Source organism: Micropterus dolomieu, linkage group LG18, assembly GCF_021292245.1.
Source record: "Micropterus dolomieu isolate WLL.071019.BEF.003 ecotype Adirondacks linkage group LG18, ASM2129224v1, whole genome shotgun sequence".
NCBI lineage: Eukaryota > Metazoa > Chordata > Actinopteri > Centrarchiformes > Centrarchidae > Micropterus > Micropterus dolomieu.
Window position 1 is genome coordinate 8899835 of NC_060167.1, and position 19978 is coordinate 8919812.

Consider the following 19978-nt stretch of genomic DNA (forward strand, 5'->3'; position numbering starts at 1 on the left):
ACATAAACACAAAACAAACACGCATGCTCTCTGCTGTACAAACTAAGGACCTCAAACATATATATGGAATTTCTGTGTTGACATTTTTTGTTACTTACTGGTTGACATACTGTAGATTTGTGCTAACGTAATATCGGTTGATTTTCTTCGGATGTATTATAGCCCTTTCTTTAGCTGCTCAGACCACCCACAACGTATTACCATGGACTGTATAAGTTTGGAAATTGCTCGATACTAAGATGCATCGCAAGGCGAATGAGGAAGATTCTGAATTGATGCAGTGACAGAACATAATAGAGAGTTTGTAGCCTACACAAAATTATAATCTGCTAATGTTGATTTTCTGGCCTCAGCTATAAAATCTTCCTCACAAAAATGAACTACTTTGGTAATACAAGGAAGGTGAGGAACCACGTTAGCCGTTTTCACCCAGAAGAATACAGCGGAGCTCAGCTAATCAGTCAGGAATTAAGGAGGCGCTTTAGACTGTTGTAGTCTGATTTTTAAATGCTCTTTCTAAATAAAAGGGGAGTTCAGATTTATCTGACTGCTCGTATTAAATAATAAACTAGCAATGTGCTGTAACATAGAAACAGCATGGATTTGATTCCAGCCTGATTGATTCCAGCCCTTTGCTGCATGTCATCCCACCTCCCCCCCCCCCTTTCCTGCTGTACTATCTAATAAAAAAGGGTTCACTTACACTTGCATGCCAACTAGAGCGGTCAACATTTTGATTTCTAAAGTGTGCAATGCGTACACAGACATATAGTACAGAACTGCATCCATCTGCGTCCATTTTAGTATACATCAAGGCTCTGACCTTCACTAACGACTCTACAGTTTATTATCTAGTTCATAAACCAAGCTGATTCAATCACTGCTGTCAGTAATATAAGTTGATGGACTATTGACTAATACAGTGTTGATGACAGCTTTATAAATTCTAGTGCCACTACAGTTAATTCTGTTCTATAAATTTACAACAAACCTGAAAATGGAAGATTTTGTGGATCATATAAGCCACAACCTGAAAATCTGGGCACAACACCAGACCTATTTGAATTTATGAAAACAATCTGAGTGGTGATTAAGAGGTCTTGAACCAGGCTACGTACGCTTCATGTTCCCATCTTAAACACTGTAGAACTTGAGTTTATTTAGGATTACACGCATGTTGATACTGAATGCAAAATCTTCAACCTGTGAGGTATATAAAAGTCAAATATCCAAACAAGAAGTTAGATTATCTTCCACTGAATTCCCCGATTCCCTTCACTGTCAGCACACCCAGTACATTGAGGAGAACATTTTTCATGTTATCAAATTAACACCTCAGGCCTCAGGGACGAGGGGGAGCATTGATAACTATTAAAGTATGAGTCATGATAAAATGCGGTGATCTTTCTTTGCATCACATGTCCTCTACCACCATGCAATACTCATTCAACGAAAGCTGTTATTATGAGAGCTGGAAGCCAACTTTATCATAATATTTTCCTCTGAAAGCCTGAGGTTTGGGATCATTTACTTCAGTAGCGGACAGATCTATGGGACGGTAGGAACAGAAAAGCTCAAATGTGAAGGGGACAAAAACCTTAGCGTCTTCTCTGGTAAGACAAATTGGAAATATTACATAATTATATGCAGACAAAAACAAACCTTAAAGCAGAAAAGCAATAAAAACAACAATCAGTAATGTCTGGTCACTTTCTAGATGCTGGCCGACATCATCTCATCGTACTTCAGCTGGAAAACTTTGTTCCAATGAGCCGAAGCTCAGAGATCAAAAGGTTTTCCTGTATAAACGACGTCATGTCTGCCAACATGAACAGCTGGTATGTTCATCAGTCTCACAAATCAAACACACAAAGGAACAATCTAATAGTCATTAGTCACATGACCTCCACCTGGTTCCTCAAGATGAGGACTCTGCAGACATTTCATCAGGTACAAATAATTATAACAGGATGAATTATTTCAGGATGAATCCAGTATATCATAACTTGAGTCTTATTTTTGGTCCCAAAATAATTTTCAAGATATGAAAGCAGGGAAAGAAAACATGCTACACAAATTTACATTTGTTTATCTGATATTTGCTTTGTTCTTTGTGTGAATTAATAGATAATCCTACATTTGCAGCCCTATAAAAGTTATTCAAATAAAACTGAAATAATTACTCTATAATTAAGGGGGCATTACTTAATTTCAAGGGGTCACAAGGCAAAAAGGTTTGGAACCACTCATTTAAACCACTTTATTTTATTACATCAAATGTATTGTTAAAGATGTACTGCTATCCTAACTGCTACTTAACAACTATTTAAGTGCGCAGGGGTTGGTTGTTGTACATTTTGTTAACACGTAAACTTCTGGTAGCTTAAGTAAGTTTACTGACTAGTGTCAAGACTTTTCACATCAAGTATTTTTAGCTTCCACCGTGTCCTCTTACATTTATTAAAAACTTAAAGGACCTTTTTTTTATTGTTTAATTCACTTTGCAATGACTTAGGTTTGAAAGTTAATGTGTGCTTATTAACATACATTTCCAGAGCAAATTCAGAAAATCAGATGCAGTACACAAAATGCAAAATGAGCCACTTTACTCTGCAAGAAATCACTATTGATCAAAAGATGGGGGGGATTGTTGAACCACACCAAGGTTAAATATAGGAATAGACACAGGTTTAGGTCATAGACAGAAACCACTGCTATGACACAATATCCAATCTTCTATTTATTTTACTTCGACGATGTTCCTATTCTACCAATATTGTGAGCTCAGTTTATGATTTCACTGTGGGTGCTCTGGATTACCCGTGGGTGTCCAAGCTGTAATGCACTCATGGAATCTGAGCCTAAGACCAATATTTATCAGATTAAAAAAAAAAAAAAACACTCTAATATCAATATTGGTATCAGCCCCAAAAATTCCTACATCAGATGGACTTTTGGTGAGGTGAGGTCATGGTGAAGTCTGAGGATGGTGGTCTGTTGTGCAGCCTGGCTGGGTAACACTACCAGCAGCAGGTAACATGCTGAGTGGTGACCTTGTCACAGCTCTATTAAAATGTTTCCTGGCAACACAATGTTAATATGGCACTGAAGCAACAGCGCTGAGGCAACTCCTTGGCACCAGTGCCCTGCAAGTTGCCCCGGTGACTCAAAGCTGTAAAGACTCAGCTGGAGGAAATTCATAAAAAAAACAAGATCCAATGGGTCCAGAGCCGTCAAAGACGTCTGATGGGTTGGAAAGTATGAGATCCTGAGGGAGAAGAGACATCCTGACCGCCTCCCATCAGGAACGCAGACCATCTCCCATCAGGAAATAATCTCTAACATTTAATTTGCAGTTTGAATGCTGTAATTCCAACAATTACGCCATAGATTTTTTCACTACCACAAACCAATTTCCCTATTTTGACTATTAAAGCTACCGAATAAAATCTATCTGTGGCAGACTAGTCAGCTGAGAAGTATGAGTTTTTCTTGCAGATCCCCCTGAAGAGGAGATGACTGCACGACAGACGTCCTGCTCAAGTTCAACATTTTAAAGGTTGCTTTTTGGACAGACATAACATAATAAGATTCACTGTTAGGCTTGGGGTCCAGAGCAGAACAGAACCTGTGTCCTCTCATAGTACACAGAAAGTAGAAAACTATCAAGCAGGTTCACATCAGAGTCTAATCAGATCCTTGCAATGTTTGGGAAAATGGTATCCTTTAATCTTAAAATCTGGCTCATAACAAGGTATTGTTTCAGAAGAGCTATGAAGCTGTGATTATGAGGAACTGGAAACTGAGCACAAAGTTTTAACAGGAGGATCATAAATGTAGACTTGCTTACGTATCAGATATCCGTGGTTTACACTGGACTTTCTTCCATGAGCCTTTTGAAATGTGAGGTTCTGCTAAGCTTAGCGCTGAAATTCACCAACAGTGAAGTGCTTCTTAAACTCTAGCTGCGATTAGTAAAATGTTTGGCTCTGCAGGTAAACAACTAAAATCGATATTTAACATTTAGGCAACAAAGTCTTTCATGGTGACTCGGTAGCTCGCTCACTGCTAGCGAGATAAAAATCGTCCTGATGAAATAACTTTTGCCTTTTCACCAAGTTGTGTTTTTGAGATACACACTAAAAACAGGAAACAAATTGTTGACAAATCTGTGAAAATCTGTGTTAGTGAGTACTTCTCCTTTGCCGAGATAATCCATTCACCTCACAGGTGTGGCATATCAAGATGATGACAGCATGGGTATTGCACAGGTGTGCCTTAGGCTGGCCACAACAAAAGGCCACTTACACAGATTGACAAATTTGAGAACAATATTTGAGATAAATAGGTCTTTTGTTTACATAGAGAAAGTCTTAGATCTTTGAGTTCAGCTCATGATGAATGGGGGCAAAAACAAAAGTGCTGCAAAGGTCTCTGTCTCTAGTAGACTCACACCTGGAACCTTTTGATTACATAGGATGGTGAAAAAGGAGGAGTGTGCAAACCCCTTAAACCTGTGGGAGGTTAAAGAGTAGAGAAGAGTGACAGCCTTGTTGTTTGCAATACATCTTAGTGGTCCATGATATACAGTGCCCAAAGCATGTAAGCATCGACAAGATGCATGCATGAACAGGAGATCCTGATGTAAGGGGTGGGCGATAAATAATTTCACAATATTCCAGGGTATTTCTGCAATAATGATATTCTTGATCATATGACAAAATACTGAAAAGTATTTTTGGTTTAGAACAGAATCGCTGTTGAGCTCTCCTTGCAGGATTTGAGGCTCTCCTTGTACTCAACTTATTGCTTCTACTTGAGGTTGTGAAATAAATTGCACACCTTTTGTTGTTACAGTCTACTTACTGTATATTTCTTACATATTACCGTGATTTGATGTACATCTGATCTCTTGTAACCAAACCATTTTCACACTAAGTTGAAAAAATGTGGTATCTGTGGCCATGGTAGAACGGTTATAAACCCAGCTGGCTTACCTGCTTGTCTACCTGCATGCAATCTGCCCGTGCACTCATTGTGCATCATCATGTGTTTTGGGGGAGTGGATTTGGAGGGAGGCAGGATTTTATTCTGTTATATACATTTACAAAACCTAGCTATCTCTAGTTTCTCCAACATTACCTACTTTAGCTTTAGCTTTAAATGAAAGGGAGTCATTATGTATGTCATTCTTATATTTTTGTTTGAGGAGACATTCTTAACAGTCTTGCTGTGGTATGAAACAACACATTGGGGATACAATAGTCAATGTCACAACAGTTAAAAAACTGAAGACTGAAGTAATTCAATCAAACATTTAATTAGAAATACTACAACTAATTTCAGTTTAGAAATTTCCTTCAAAGAGTATGTTAAACATGGGGGAGCTCAGCAGGCTCCTTGCTGATTAGATGATCATTTAACCAGGTCTCTGATGGTTTGGAAAATATGATTTCCCCATCGTGAAGATGCATTGAAACCATAACACAGACCCGCTCCCATTTCGGTTCATCTGACTGCCAAACCAGGGCATATTTGGATGGTCTGGCTCTGCCATAAGTTGTGCCTCAGAGTGCTGTTCCAGCTCAGCTCAGCAGAAAATACCAGCACTGAACGGAAAAAGGAACAGTATAACACATGAAACCCTGAGGGAGCAAGCCCCTGTTAGTTTTTCCATTCTTGGGAGGCATTTCTCACTTCTGCCTCAAATGTAAAGCGCTTTAGGCGTTCCTGTTATGTTTTGTTAAGATACACATCATGCAGATAACACAAAACAAATAATGTTGACTGAATGTTGTAAAGCATCACCTCTGTTTCTCTTCTGCCTCTTTTATCCATGCTTTTTTAAAATGTTCTAGGAAATTTATAACAACAAAAAGAAAACAGTTCTCAGCGACTCTGATGGTAACTTGCACCACTTTAAGTCATTAAACACTACTGCTGTACATTTCTTTTTTTTTTTTTTTAAAGTGCCTGTGGGTGTGAGGTAATGCCAGTTATTCCAGATTGGTTTTAAGAAATGTCTAGAAATGAGGGTCAGTATTTGGAAACAAGACAGAAGACCCCTTAGTTGGCTTCATCTATCTGTAAGTAATGTCTTTAGACATATAGGTGTCACATAGGTGTCTGTTACATAATAGTTCCTTTATTCAGATATGACAAGAGCATTACGTATCCCGTGTACAGTGATACTGTATTTGGCTGGTCTACAAAAGGGAGAACCGTCACTGCTGAAGAACAGAGAAAAATTGGAAAATAAAAACACCAAAGAAGAAAAGTGTTCTCAGCTCTCTCACGGTCTGCCTCAATGATAGTTTTAAATACATATTTGTATGCTGGAGCCTTAATTATCAATCATCGTGACCACATACTCTCCCCCTCTTCTCACAGTGATGCATTTTCTTATCAATGTCAGAATTTATTAGTGAATTCTGCAGCCTATCTTGTAATGGATAACAGTGCACAAGCACAGAATGATGCACGCTAACGTTGTCAAGGGGCTCAATAATTGCTGGTTCATCATCATCATGTAAATGTCCTGGAGGTCAACATGGCACCTCTTTGTTTGGGGAAGTTAGTTAATATGAAGCAGCCAGATGAAGGAATCCCTCAAATAACGTGACAGATGGCATTATCCTAAAAATCCCTGGCATCCAAACTGTTGATGTTTGACTGAGTAAACCCAAACAGCTACAGCGACTCTATCATCCCACTATGTTTGTTTAATCCAGTGTCAATAGGCCTTAGTGTAGGAACCATTCATGTTGATGTAAAATATTTAATATGGCACCCGGCCATGAAGAGAGGGGAGGTGACAGATCTACCAGTAGGTTTTAAATAAAGACTTTGCATTCAGTCTAAAGCCAGCTATCCTGGCATCGCTTCAAAGCTCCTGATGAAAAGCACATGACTAAAATCCTAACAATGTCTTTTTAAAATCTAGTCCCTGAGACGTCCAGATGGTGTGATCATAGAGAGTCAAGAGCTCTTAACTGAAACTGAACCTCTCACCCTACAGAAGAGGTTTTCCATCGGTGGGGGTGTTCTGGATGGTTTTTTTTTTCCCAGAGAAAGGGTGATGCTATTCTCCATTCACTGGGAATGTATTGACTGAGGATCCAAATCTCAGCCTTCCAGCTGGACCCTGCTGCTGCTCTGCTCACTGAGTGGGGTTTAAACCAGGACTAGAAACACACCTGACAGTTGAGGTAGGACACACCCTGGATTTATCTAATCTTTTAACTTGTTTTTGACTAGTCGATCTGGCATGTTTTATTGTATTGAGAATGCAGCATCTCTGAGGTGTTTAAGTCAGTTTTACAAGACTTCTGCTGAATACCTTAAAGGTGGTGGAGGTGTTTCAGTGGAGCCACGGGACTGAGCTGCAAATTTTCACCAGCTGATGTAGGTCTGTATTATGGGAAAAACTGATGTATTTTAAGGGAGAATATTTAAAATGCAATTATTTTAAGTGAGTTAGATTTGCATGCAGATTTTAGAGCACAACAAGATCAATTTACAGGAATGTTCATAAATCACTGGGTCACGTTTTAAGAGAACTATATAATGGACAAAATCTGAAGGGAAGATGATATTCAATGGTTGGGTTTTATATTGAATGCTGTGGTCCATCTTGTGTTACTTGCCTGGAGTTCAGTTGATCTCATTTGACAAAAATGTAAAGTAATTTTCCATAGAGTACAGTCATTACAAATCGTAAATACAAACACATGAGGGAAACCACCCAAATACCCAAAATTACTTCAAGTACAGAGCAGACAGGTCTTACACTAGAATGAGTGCTGGTACATTAATCAATTAGTCGCTTAACAGAAAATTATCAAGTAATAATTTTGATAATAGTATATGAATCAATGAAGACTATTTTAAAAGCAAAACCCTTTGACATGCTAAATAGTCTTAAGTTTTAACTTCCCCTTTGTGATGATTTACTGTTTTTTTTCCCGGTGGTTTCCATCACTGCAAACTGAATATCTTCAGGTTTTTGGACTGTAAACAAGACATGTTTAACTGGGATGGGATTTTTTCCCCTGACATTTTATTGTTTTAACAATTACCAATTTAACAAATAATCATAAAAAAAATTGACAGATTATTTGATCATGAAAATAATGAGTAGTTGCATCCATAAGTGGTAGTGACGTATGTATGCACGTCCTGATGGGAACAGCAGGGATCAGAGGGGGATGAAGTCTGGTGATGTCGCTCTGGTTTGGATGTTTTATGAAATGCAAACCTCTAGAGAACGGAGTAGATTTAAGAAGTGAACAAAAGCACTTTACCTGCCCCAGTCTGTCGGGATTCACTTACTGCCAAGTTGCTAAAGCAATCCCCCACGAAGTTACAGAACACAAATCAAGAAAACCGCTTCTTTTGTGCTTAATGTGCACATGTGGAACAAAAGAAAGAGTGGGTGCAGAGGAAGGGTCGTTGCTGAGCATTTTTTGCTGTCGCAGCAGGATGCTCGACCACCACCACATACTTGTGGGTGGACTGACTGCTTAACTGAAGGGCTCAGAATCCATCAAGATTAACAGAAGCACGCAACCAGACGATCTCAGCCCCTCTCTGCTGGGTGTGTGAATGTGTAATAGAGAAAGATATATAAATCTTTTTGTGAATCACCACAAATGTGGAATAGGTGATCGCTGGAGAAATATTTATGTTGGCTGCAAGAATTCATATCCAGTTGAGGTTTTCAGAGCTTCATGGAAACACTGATAGAAAAAAAGAGCACTTACTGAAACTGATCACTCCAGGAACTCTGCATGCCCTTTCACCATGCACTGTTTTAGCAATACATCCCTAAATGTGGTGCTGTAAAACTGAAACTCAACTGGAGTACTAAAAACTGTTGGTGGGTCTGAGGTGACATTAACACCACTACACCATTGAGCATAACAGTTCATTACAGTTGCAACAAATGCAACAAGCGACATTTATTCAAGTACCGTACTTAAAATTTTGAGGTACTTGTACTTTACTTGAGTATTTCCATTTCATGCTACTTCATACTGCTACTTGACCACCTTTCAAAGGGGAAATGTACTTTTTTTTTTGCACTACATTTGGCAAATACAGTTTTCAGATTAAGATTTTACATGTGATCAGTCTATAAAATATAATGCATTCTAGATTAAACTACTCAAAAGTATACGAAGCAATTATTATCAGCTCCACATCAACCAACTACAACATTAAGTACTGATTACATAATAATTCATCAATAATAACTATGCCCCATAATCACTGCAATTAGCTTCTGTGTACAAGAAAGAGTTGAGTCGTGGTTTTGCACATGTTAAAATCACACATGAAATATGTGGAAAACATGTTTTGCACATGTTAAATATAGACTTTGCACGTGGAAAACATGGTTTTGGAAGTCCATGTAAATCACCACGAAACCTATGTGATTACATGTGAAACCCATGTGCTCCACATGTTTGTATACATGTCTTCACATGAGCCCACATGTGGAAAACAAAAAATTTAATTAAATTTATCTGTGTTTTCTGTGAGGCCAGTAGAAGTAATCAGGTTGGGTTTGATCCTGGTGTATTGTTTAAAATTTTGTACTTTTGAAATCCTCTCAAAACTATTTGGTCAGCATTGACATGCTTAAAACAGAAGAAAATATATGCTGTAAAACTTTGTTCTCTTTTCAAACATTGGGCCTCATGCAAGAACCAATTGTATGAACAGATTTGTTCTTGAGTGGCTTGTACAAGTGATTCAGGAAAACTTGCCGCATTCATCAATTTTCTCCTATTTTGAATTTTATCTTAGGTACGGACAGAATTTACGAGGGGTCCAGATATGTTGTAGGAGTCATGTGTAATTAGTCTGCTGTCCCATTTGAAGGTTAATTTGTCTTCGCCTATAATATGGTCAGTTGGAAGTGTAATCTTTTGGATGCCTTAGTGTGTCTGGCATTTGGAAGACAGCGATGTGCGCTGTGCGCTGACATATTTGCAGAGACAGAGGAATGGTTGTTGTGGTTTGGACTACCACAGGCTGTGATTCTGCAAATGTGAAACTTGTTAGTTACTGGGGCGGCTGTGGCTTAGGGGATAGAGCGGTCGTCCCGGCGTTCAAGCCCTGGTTCGGTGCCCCAGTCTGTATGTCGAAGTGTCCTTGTGTAAGACACTGAACTCCAATTTGCTTCCTGTGGCAGTGCCACCGTATGAATGTGTATGGATGTTATTTACATTCTGATGTGTAGTTTGCACCTTAGCCTCCGCCAACAGTGGGTGAATGTGACGTATTGTAAAGCATTTTGAGTAGTCGCAAAGACCATTTACCAGTTAGAGCTGTAACTATGCAGACAGACACACTGACCCTACCCTGTTCCCTTAATTCTACTGATGACGATGTTAAAAATCAAAGACTTTCCTTTATGGATCCCTGAAAGAAGGACTTCCGAACTCATGAAGTTCATTTTACTTGTCAGTCTCATTTTCATGAATCAACACTTCCTCATATATGAGGCAAGACACGTGACCTTATATGGTATTATTAGGGTGGAGATTATACTAATTTACAATTCTCATTAGCGTGCGCTCATTTACGCACAGAAAGCATTCATCATGTTTACGCGGGTCATTTACACAGTTATCTCAAGTTAGGAGCATTTGCTGAATTTAACATGGCACACTCGTACGAGCCCACCGTACAAAAAAAAAGTAAGATAAAGTTAAGGTAAGAATACAAACATTTTCTTTAGGAGTTGGTCTTTCTTATGATGGCTTTAAAAATCAATACATTAAACAACTGAGAGACTACACACCAAAGGTGACCAACTTCCACATTTCTAGTGCATCACAGCTAATGAAAATGAACACATGAACAAAATGTTTACTTCTGAATACCATCACAGTGGGTCATTAATGTGAACAGTGTAAACCGAGGTAAAGTGCCATGACATCACAGTTAACCTCTGCCTTTTCCTACAGATCTCCCTGGTTGCTGTTTCACTGACCACCTCTCCAATAAAACAATGAGAGTCTTCATCCTGCTTTGCCTGCTGGCGCTAGGCAATGCCAAACCCTACCAGCCAATAAACGTGATGGACTTCATGAAAAACTATGACATCATGATGGCTGACTCGGATGATGACGACGACGATGATGATGAAGATGACGATTATGACGAAGACGAGAACTGTCCAGCTGGTTGCCATTGCTCGCCCAGAGTGGTGCAGTGCTCCGACCAGGGTAAGAACACACACCGTGTGAACATATCTGGATCCACATGAAAGCTCTGAGCTAGACTCATGGATATGGATAAAGGCTCACTCTTATGTAATTATAAATGAGTAGCTCACCATTAAATTATTATTAAGTTATTCTACATTTTTCTTCCCGTCTCCAAATCCAGTGAAGTCTGTCTCTCAATACTTTTAGACTTCCCTACCATGCAAATTATCGCATACTCAACTACCTGACTACTGAACTGTTTTATATCAGAGAGAGACAATGTGAATGTTAGAAAAGTAATAGCATAGTATGATGCATCTTGTATCATGTAGAATGTGAGCTTTCTTCTGGATTGTGGAGGTTTTTCACACCTGCTTGTTGCACTTACAGCAAAGCAGGGCTCACCCTCTATGGCTTACTTCAGTGTCATGAAACTGTCTCATGAAACTGTCTTTACTACAACATTACCACCTAAGGCTATGCCTGGGTGTCATTGACACATCTGTAGAGTGAATACATCAGTCAAGTCACTACCAAAGTTTTTTAACCAGATTTTCTTAAGCTGTGGTGCACAACAACAACAGTGGCTTGTGTTTCTGATTTGTCATGTATGATCACGCATGTTCCCTTGAATCAGAGAACCACTGATGTGTCATTATGTGAGACCTAAGATGGCAGAGTTTGAGTCAGAAAGATCACAATGACTTCATTACCTGTACATCTGTGTTGCATGAGCTCAGATTTTCATCACTTTTTGGTCCAACTCTAATTTTTAAATCAGGCATTTGTGTTCTTACCAACAGGTCAGATTGCTGTTCCTGAGAAGATTCCTGAAGACACTGTGATACTAGACCTCCAAAACAATGATATCACTGAGATCAAGGAGGACGACTTTAAAGGCCTCAACAAGCTTTATGTAAGAGGAACCTTCAGAACTAGTTTAGAACTAAACGTCAGACATGTTTGAAGTTAAAGATGTAAAAATAACATTAATCCATCGTAACAAAACACTATAAGAGCAAATTTCTAGTCATATCTCCAATTTCAAGTTTGAGTAGGTAGGTAGATTTATTTTGTCACAACAGGTTATATAGTGAAATTGAGTTTGTAACTCCCTTATTTCCAAGAAATTAACTATCATCAATGGAGCAGTGCTGAGGATGAATTAGAGTTTAAGAGTCTGATAGCTTGGGGGGAAAAGCTGCTCTGCAGTCAGGTGGTGCGGCAGCTGAAACTTCTATCTCACTTCCCAGAAGGCAGCAGGGTGAACAGGCTGTGGCTGGGCGGGTACCGTCCTTTAGTATCCTTTGGGCTCTGCGTAGGCACCTCACCTCACCGATATCACTGATGCTCGGGAGATGGGTACCAATGATCTTCTGAACAGTTTTAATCACCCGCTTCAGAGCCCTCCAGTCCCGGGCCGTGCACATCCCATGCCAGTTTGTGACGTTTCCAGTCAGGATGGTTTCTATTGCTCCTCTGACAAAAAAAAGCTGACAAGAACTTGGCACAGGAATTTGGCCTTAAGCTTCCTCAAGAAATTCTGAGCTAATTCTCGAGCGTGAAGATGTGAGATGACCATATCAGGTTCTCCATAATGCTGATTCCCAGGAACCTGAAACTGTTCACCTGCTCCATCTCTGCTCCACTAATGTAGACAGGAGTGTGTGTCTTTATCTCCTTTTTCCAGAAATCAACAATCAGCTCCTTGGTTTTGCTGACGCTGAACAGTAGGTTGTTCTCTGAGCACCAATCTACAAGACTATCAATTTCCTCCTGATATGAAGTCTCATCGTTGTTTGAAATCCAGCTGATGATGGTAGTGTCATTTGCAAACTTCACAACAGCGTTCTCTCGGGGGATGCAGTCGTGGATGTACAGCTTGAAGGGGCTCAGCACACAGCTTCAGTGTAGAGAACTAGAGTGGAGGAGGTGTGTCCACCAATCCAAAGTGACTAGAGTCTGTTTGTGAGGAAGTCCAATATCCAGTTGCAGAGTGTTGTGTTGTGAGTGCTGAGTAATGCTGATGGCACTGTAACGTGTACTCACAATCTAATCTATGGGATGATTAGGAATGCCAATCTCTTATAAAACTACCTGCTGAGTTGAACAAATGGTGTCCACACATCTGCACTGTTCAGTTCCTTTCTGCTGGATCTAGACTCAGAATTCGACCAATTCATACCCCAAAGAAAATGATGGGCATGTAACAAGAAGTGGCTAGCAGACGATAAAACCTGGATACAGATGCTTAGATGCAAGTGAAATACATTTGATTTTGTTGCACACACACAAGTATATCACCATGTCTACCCAGCCTGCATAGGAATGGCATGTTACAGCAGCAGCATCTTCAGTCCTTTGCATCTAAACAGGATGCGTTCAGACACAGACCTAAGTGTTCTTTGGCGGTGCTCATAGCCCAACACACAATCACTGTAGTTATGCGGGTAAAACTTAAGAAATCAGATGAATGTATAAGCATAAAGAGGGATGAAACAGGCCACGTAATGGCTTGACGACTGAGAAACGTGGCTGAAACATCTCCTATGTAGAGCTAAATGAGGGCAAGCTCACAAAGATGATGTCAACATGTGACATTTACCAGGTTATGTTTAATATTTTCTCCATGTTTGGCTAACATTTGCTAATTAGCATTAACAGAAAGTACAGCTGAGGCTCATGGTAATGTTTTTTAAGTATGTAAGACATTAGTTTTGTGTAGGAAGTTTTTACTTTCATAAAAAGTATTAAACAAACTTTTGTTTTGACCTGATCACCAAATGTATTACAATGCATAGGGAACATGAAGGGAAGTCAAAGAATTTAATTGGAATCCCCATCCAATATTTGTTTACATGTTTCACTTAAAACAAAAAATGCCGTTCTTCTGATGGCACTAGATGTCAGAAAATCACCTAAGTCAATAGGATAAAATGTCTAGGAACCATATTTACCAAATGTGGTGCCAATCCATTGAGTATATACTGACATATTTCACGGTATAAATGAAAAATCTGATGCAGCATGTTCACACCCACCTTTGTTCTACTTCTAAGTGTTAATACTTTCAAATCTAGATATCAAAAGCAGTGACTTTCTACTATAGTAACAAAATGCCTAGACTTGGTTCAGAACTTTAAATGAGTCACAAACAGACTCAAGATACATGTGAATGACAACACCATCTTGTAGCTTTTAAAGTGACCAGATAAGAAGAAACAGCTCACTAATGTTCAAATGCAGCCTTACGAGGAGAAAGTCCCTCTGTATGAAACTCCCAGTTGAGTAGTAGGGGACATTGGGTCGGTGTTTGATCTAGCTGATGTTTTCCCAGCTGGGAATAAACCACATCAAGGCTTGAATTATACTGTACTACATCAAAGCAAACAGTGAGAACAATCTGCAGCCACAGCTTTGTGCTAATAGAGTGACTTGTCATCAAGTGTTAAACATTACATCCAACTTGAACCTGGATAGGGTTGAGTTTTATTTGATAAATTATGATTCTGTTCATCGAATTTAATCAAATCGTTATGATTCTAGTCTCATTTTCCAGCTATTCAGTAGATAGTAGATAGACAGCAGATGTTGGCTGTCACAAACATTTAAACTTTTATCATTAATGACAAGGTATTTTGTATTTTTGTTGTAAACATCAAAACAAAACTATCTCGCCGTCTCTATCTTGCTATACACACGTTGAATGTTGATCATGAGTGAGTTCATTCTTGACCTTGGAAACCGTAGTGTGACACACAAACACTCAACTAAATATTAACTCTTGTCTATCTTACTTGAATTGGATTCCCTCACATGCACAAACTCTGGGGCACAGTGTGTACAACTAGGACATGAAAATCTTACATTTTTAGACCTGCTGTAAGAAATGCTGTAAAACTAAGTCTTAATCTAAGTTGTATCCTGAATCCTTTCCCCCACAAAAGGGCCTGTTTCTGATCAACAACAAGATCTCCAAGATTCACCCCAAGGCATTCAGAAACATGGAACGTCTCAGACTGCTGTACCTCTCCTACAACCTGCTGACGGAGATCCCTGCAAACCTGCCTCCCAATGTCATCGAGCTCCGCTTCCATGAAAACAAGATAAACAGAATCCAGAAGGATGCATTTAAAGGCCTCAGGAAACTCCATGTCCTGGGTAAGACCTGGTTTCGGCTTCCTCTATCAGATTAGCAATAATCAGGGTTCTCAAAGACCAGAAATGTCCAGTCCTTAGTTAAAAAGAGGTCTGCAGGTTTTTATTCAATAAAACAAAATCAATACAACCTATATGATATCCTGTATGAATGTTTTCTGATCTGTGACCTCTATGGTTAAGGTTTGGTTAAGTTCAGGCAAGCCAAACTACTTGATAATGGCTAATAAAAGATTATGGTAATGGTTAAAAGAAACATTATTCAAAGTTGTTAGGAGAATGGATACAAACCTCAGTCTCCCGTGTCAAAGTCAGACACTTTGTACTGTTTAAAGTGTAGTTTAAATAAAGGCAGAATATGTAGGATTTTCCTATACTATAGACTTGTACAAAAATAATCCCACTAATCATCCCTTAAAAACCACTAGAGGTGTGTGGACCCTGCCCTCTGCCTGTATCTTCTTATTATTTTGCTGGGTGTTTCTGGGCATCAGGCTTTGGATGGACAGACTTTTGCATGGGAACATATCTGCATACATGCAGTATGTAAAGTATGTACAGAACTGTCTGCATGTCTGCCCTGCTGTCCACATCCACATGTGATTTGGAGTATATCACAGACTTAAATGGTTTTACTAGGTAGTTTAGGTGGCCTTGCTAAAGTAAATTCTGTTCATTTGAGAGATTAAAATACATTTTTAATTAATAATTACTTAACATGCAACAGAGTTCCACTCATTAACATTAAATCACTTCTAGTGACTGATGGAAAACAAAGACACAACAGCACTTTTGGACTAGGACTTGTACCACAGAAAGCACATACAGAATGTTATTGATAATAACAGACGTAACTTAAGATCTTATTTTTCAAATCAAGCATGTACTAGATCATTCAGATGACTTTTGTCAAAGCTTTTTCAACATGATTTCTTGATGAATTGTGTTTATAGAGCCTAGTAGCGTAAACCAAGTTTACCTGATCTCAACGGATAAAAATGTAATCACTTTCCAATTATTGTAATTCACTTGATTTATGTTCTCTACCGCAATCAGGAGATTTGATTGATCATCAATAATTAAACCAGATGTTTTGTGCTTGTCCAAACAGAGCTGGGCGCCAACCCTCTGGCCAACAGTGGGATTGAGCTGGGAGCTTTTAACGGCTTGTCGACCCTGTATGTTGGTTTAGCAGAGGCCAAGCTAACTGCTGTACCGAAAGGTAGATCACTCACCTCATGTAATGCTGATTTAAACAAATGAACGGTAAACTTTTCTTTCTCCTTCAGTTGCCCACCTACTACACTGGTCCTCAATTGTACAATTAAATGAGGCATATATACCGCTAATGTCTGGTAATGTGATGCTTAGATTTTAAAGGGGTTGTTTTCAAATGAATTTCATTATTAAAAGCAAGTAATGCTTAATCTACCCTTAAATTGGTTATGTTTGTGTGTTTTCTATCTCTCAGACCTCCCATCCTCCATGACAGACCTGAGCCTGGACTACAACAAGATCTCTAAGGTGGAAATAGAAGATTTCATCAGATATAAAAACCTGCAGAGGTAAAAACTGGCCACATGATTTTATCCTAGAAACTTTTTCCAATAAGCCAAGATTCTGTGCTCAATATTGATTGACTACTGTTTAAAACTCCAATTTGAGTGTTTTTCTTCCTCACTGTAAGATGAAGTTTTGCAGGGAAACATTAAAAATATTTTTACCTGAAATTAATAACAAATGAAATTCAACACTCAAATGTAGAATTTAAAAAAACCAAATCATGTTGTACATCACTGTTATTATTTGTGTCCCTAAAGCTGCCAGCTAGCTTTAAAAAAAAGGTTCTGTTTATGCGTAAGTCAGAATGGGAAGTTTAAATATAGGTATGTTTGTTAATCTGATGTGTAAATATGTTGTTTCTCACTTTTTAATTTCTGCAGATTCTGTTGATTTTCACTCACAAGTGGTGATACCTGTCAACTATCTTTTGCAATTTTTACAGACTAGGACTAGGTTTTAACCAGATCAAGTTTGTAGAAAACGGCAGCTTTGCCAGCATACCGAACATCCGTGAGGTCCACCTGGATAACAATCGTCTGAAAAAGGTCCCACCGGGCCTCAGCTCCCTGCGCTACCTCCAGGTGAGGTACAGACACTGTGATAAATCTGGCACTTTAATCAGAATCAGTAGATTAAAGTGCATTTCACAAAACTGTCAGCTAGGTTTAGTTGACAAATACAATACTGTACAAAAGCTTTTGTTTTTGTTAAATGTTGAATCATACACCTGACAAAATGCCTACAAAATCTCTAATTTAGTCCAAGTGTCCTGTTTAGAATGCAGAGGGTGGTCAGTCACACCAAATTTTTTATTTGATTTAGATTTTTCTTTTGTTCACTCACTTTGCATTTTGTTAATTGATAAATATAATCTATTAACTTGTCTATTTCAAAGTATTCTTATATTACAGGATGTTTTCCATGCCTGCCTTTTGCACAAACATTTGCACAGTAGGCTACTGCGCTCTAACGTTAACTTCTGCTAAGTCAATAATTTCTCCTTTTTACATTTCTAAAAAGGTGGCGGTGGAATTTTTGTCTTTGTGCGAAGCTAGGCTAAACATGACCTGGACTTCTCTGCCACTGCAACTTTTAAAATTCTAGCTTAATCTCTATACTTCCATTACAGAGGGATAATTGAGGTATTGCCCAGACAGCCTTCTCCCTGGCCATGTCCCTCAGCTCAGGAGGCATCCAGGGGGGGAGCAGGTGTTTTACTCCAAACTCCTTCCAGATGTCTGAGCCCTTTACCTGGTCTCAAAGACTGAGCCCAGACACCCCGCAAAGAAAACTAATTTTGGCTTCTTGTATCTATCATGTAATTATTTTGGCCGCTAACCAAATTTTATCACTGTATGTAGATGAAGGTTGGAATATAAATTGACGGCTAAATTGACAAAATCGCTTTAAGGCTCAGCTCCATTTTTACCAGAAGTCCGATACAGAAGCTGCATCACACTGCACTAATCAACCTGACAACCTTATGTCCCATCTTACTCTCAACCTAAGCTCTACCTAAACTTTTTATTCATAAAGTAGTGTAGAAGTGGAACAAAGTCTTCTTGCAATCCTTGATGTACAACTCATGCTATGCTATTGTCACATTAGGAATGAAGGGGGACAGTAAATTTGTTAGTTGTTAAAATTCAATAGTCCAACCGTAAACTCCAAGTTCATCAGTGATCAAAAGGAATTGCTGCGTAATTGCTCCAAAGGAGCATTAGAACAAAACTCCCAATCATGATTGGGGTTAAGGGTGAAAAATAACTGATTAGACAACAAATCCTTTTTGTCTGTTTAGGTGATTTTCCTCCACGGCAACAAAATCAGCAGTGTGGGAGTCAACGACTTCTGTCCCATCAGGCCCAGTGACAAGAAGAACCTGTATACAGGCATCAGTCTGTTTGCCAATCCTCTTAAATACTGGGATGTCCAGCCGGCCACCTTTCGCTGTGTGACTGGACGGAGGGGCGTTCAGCTTGGAAACTTCAGAAAGTAGAAGATGGGAGTGAAAATGTTTCCAGACAGCACAGAAATGGAGAACTGCCAATATCCAAGTTACAGTATAAGGAAGGAGCTGCAAATAATTCTCATAGATAAAACAAGATGAAACTGCATTCCTGTGATAGTGTTAGCTGTTCGGGAAATTAGAGAAATTTCATTATATTGATGTATATTAGAAACTGTAGTATATGTTGTACAATTTACACATAAAAGTTCTCAGCCAGGGCGAAAAACAAAAAAATAAACAACTCCAGTCTGGATGTTGGTGCTGAAAATTAACATTAAATCATAAGCTACAACACTAAGAAAAAGTTTTCAGCAGCTAAAGTGATTATAATGAAAGTCAACATAAGAGCCTACCTTTGTGAGGACATTCTGTAAGGTTACAGTAACCTTTTTGTGCCTCAACGTTTGCTGTGTAAACTTTCCCAGAAATAAAGCGCCTCCTTCTGGTCACCTTTTATCAACTCAATAAGTAAAGTTGAGTAGTTTCACATCCTGATGCCTTTTTAACAAAAGAGAACTTTTTTAGTTCCTTTCTTTCTAGTTTAAAAATAAGACAACTTTTAATGAGATGCAGTTTAGTAGAATACAGTTTACAGTACCTTTGTAACACTTCTAGACAACAAAATAGACATTTTCTTACATATATATACACACGTCTTGAAGTAGAAACAAAATTATCAGAGAAGAGTCACTATAGGCCAGAGCTGAAACTCAACAGCAACCTAAAAAACACTTTCATCCAACATATTTTCCTCCCAGCCGAAGTCTGTACAGTCAATGAATGATGCTGGCATTTTTGGTGCAATAAGTCACTTTGAAGCGTCATGTCTGTCTTTATGTGGATGTTTTATATTATCTCAATACATGTCTGTATTGTCTTCATTTAGAAGCTGAAAGCAACATGTTAGACTGGATTATACATGGTCCTTGATGTAAACCCCAAAACGTCAATTTGTTTTTACAGTAATCAAGTGAATCACAGATATTATTGAAATAATAAACAGGTAGTAATTCCCAACATGAAATGT

The 19978-nt window shown here is 38.8% G+C and overlaps 2 protein-coding genes across 3 annotated transcripts in view; one reads left to right on the forward strand and one right to left on the reverse strand.

Moving 5' to 3' along the window:
- Positions 1-19978, reverse strand: part of LOC123987554 (centromere protein P) — a 113367-nt gene that overhangs the window by 30844 nt on the left and 62545 nt on the right. The window lies entirely within an intron of this gene.
- aspn (asporin (LRR class 1)) lies at positions 11021-18939 on the forward strand. Its single transcript, XM_046076551.1, has 7 exons — positions 11021-11237; positions 12023-12135; positions 15167-15380; positions 16489-16599; positions 16849-16942; positions 17383-17521; positions 18742-18939. Exons 1-7 carry the CDS (start codon positions 11021-11023, stop codon positions 18937-18939), a joined length of 1086 nt encoding a protein of 361 aa, XP_045932507.1.

What these genes read in the sequence shown, in the direction of transcription:
- aspn (XM_046076551.1), top strand. Translation starts at nt 11,021, where the DNA reads ATGAGAGTCTTCATCCTGCTTTGCCTGCTGGCGCTAGGCAATGCCAAA. An exon ending in CAGGAAACTCCATGTCCTGG is followed by an intron (nt 15,381 to 16,488) that starts GTAAGACCTGGT and finishes TTGTCCAAACAG; the next exon opens with AGCTGGGCGCCAACCCTCTG. An exon ending in AGATATAAAAACCTGCAGAG is followed by an intron (nt 16,943 to 17,382) that starts GTAAAAACTGGC and finishes CAATTTTTACAG; the next exon opens with ACTAGGACTAGGTTTTAACC.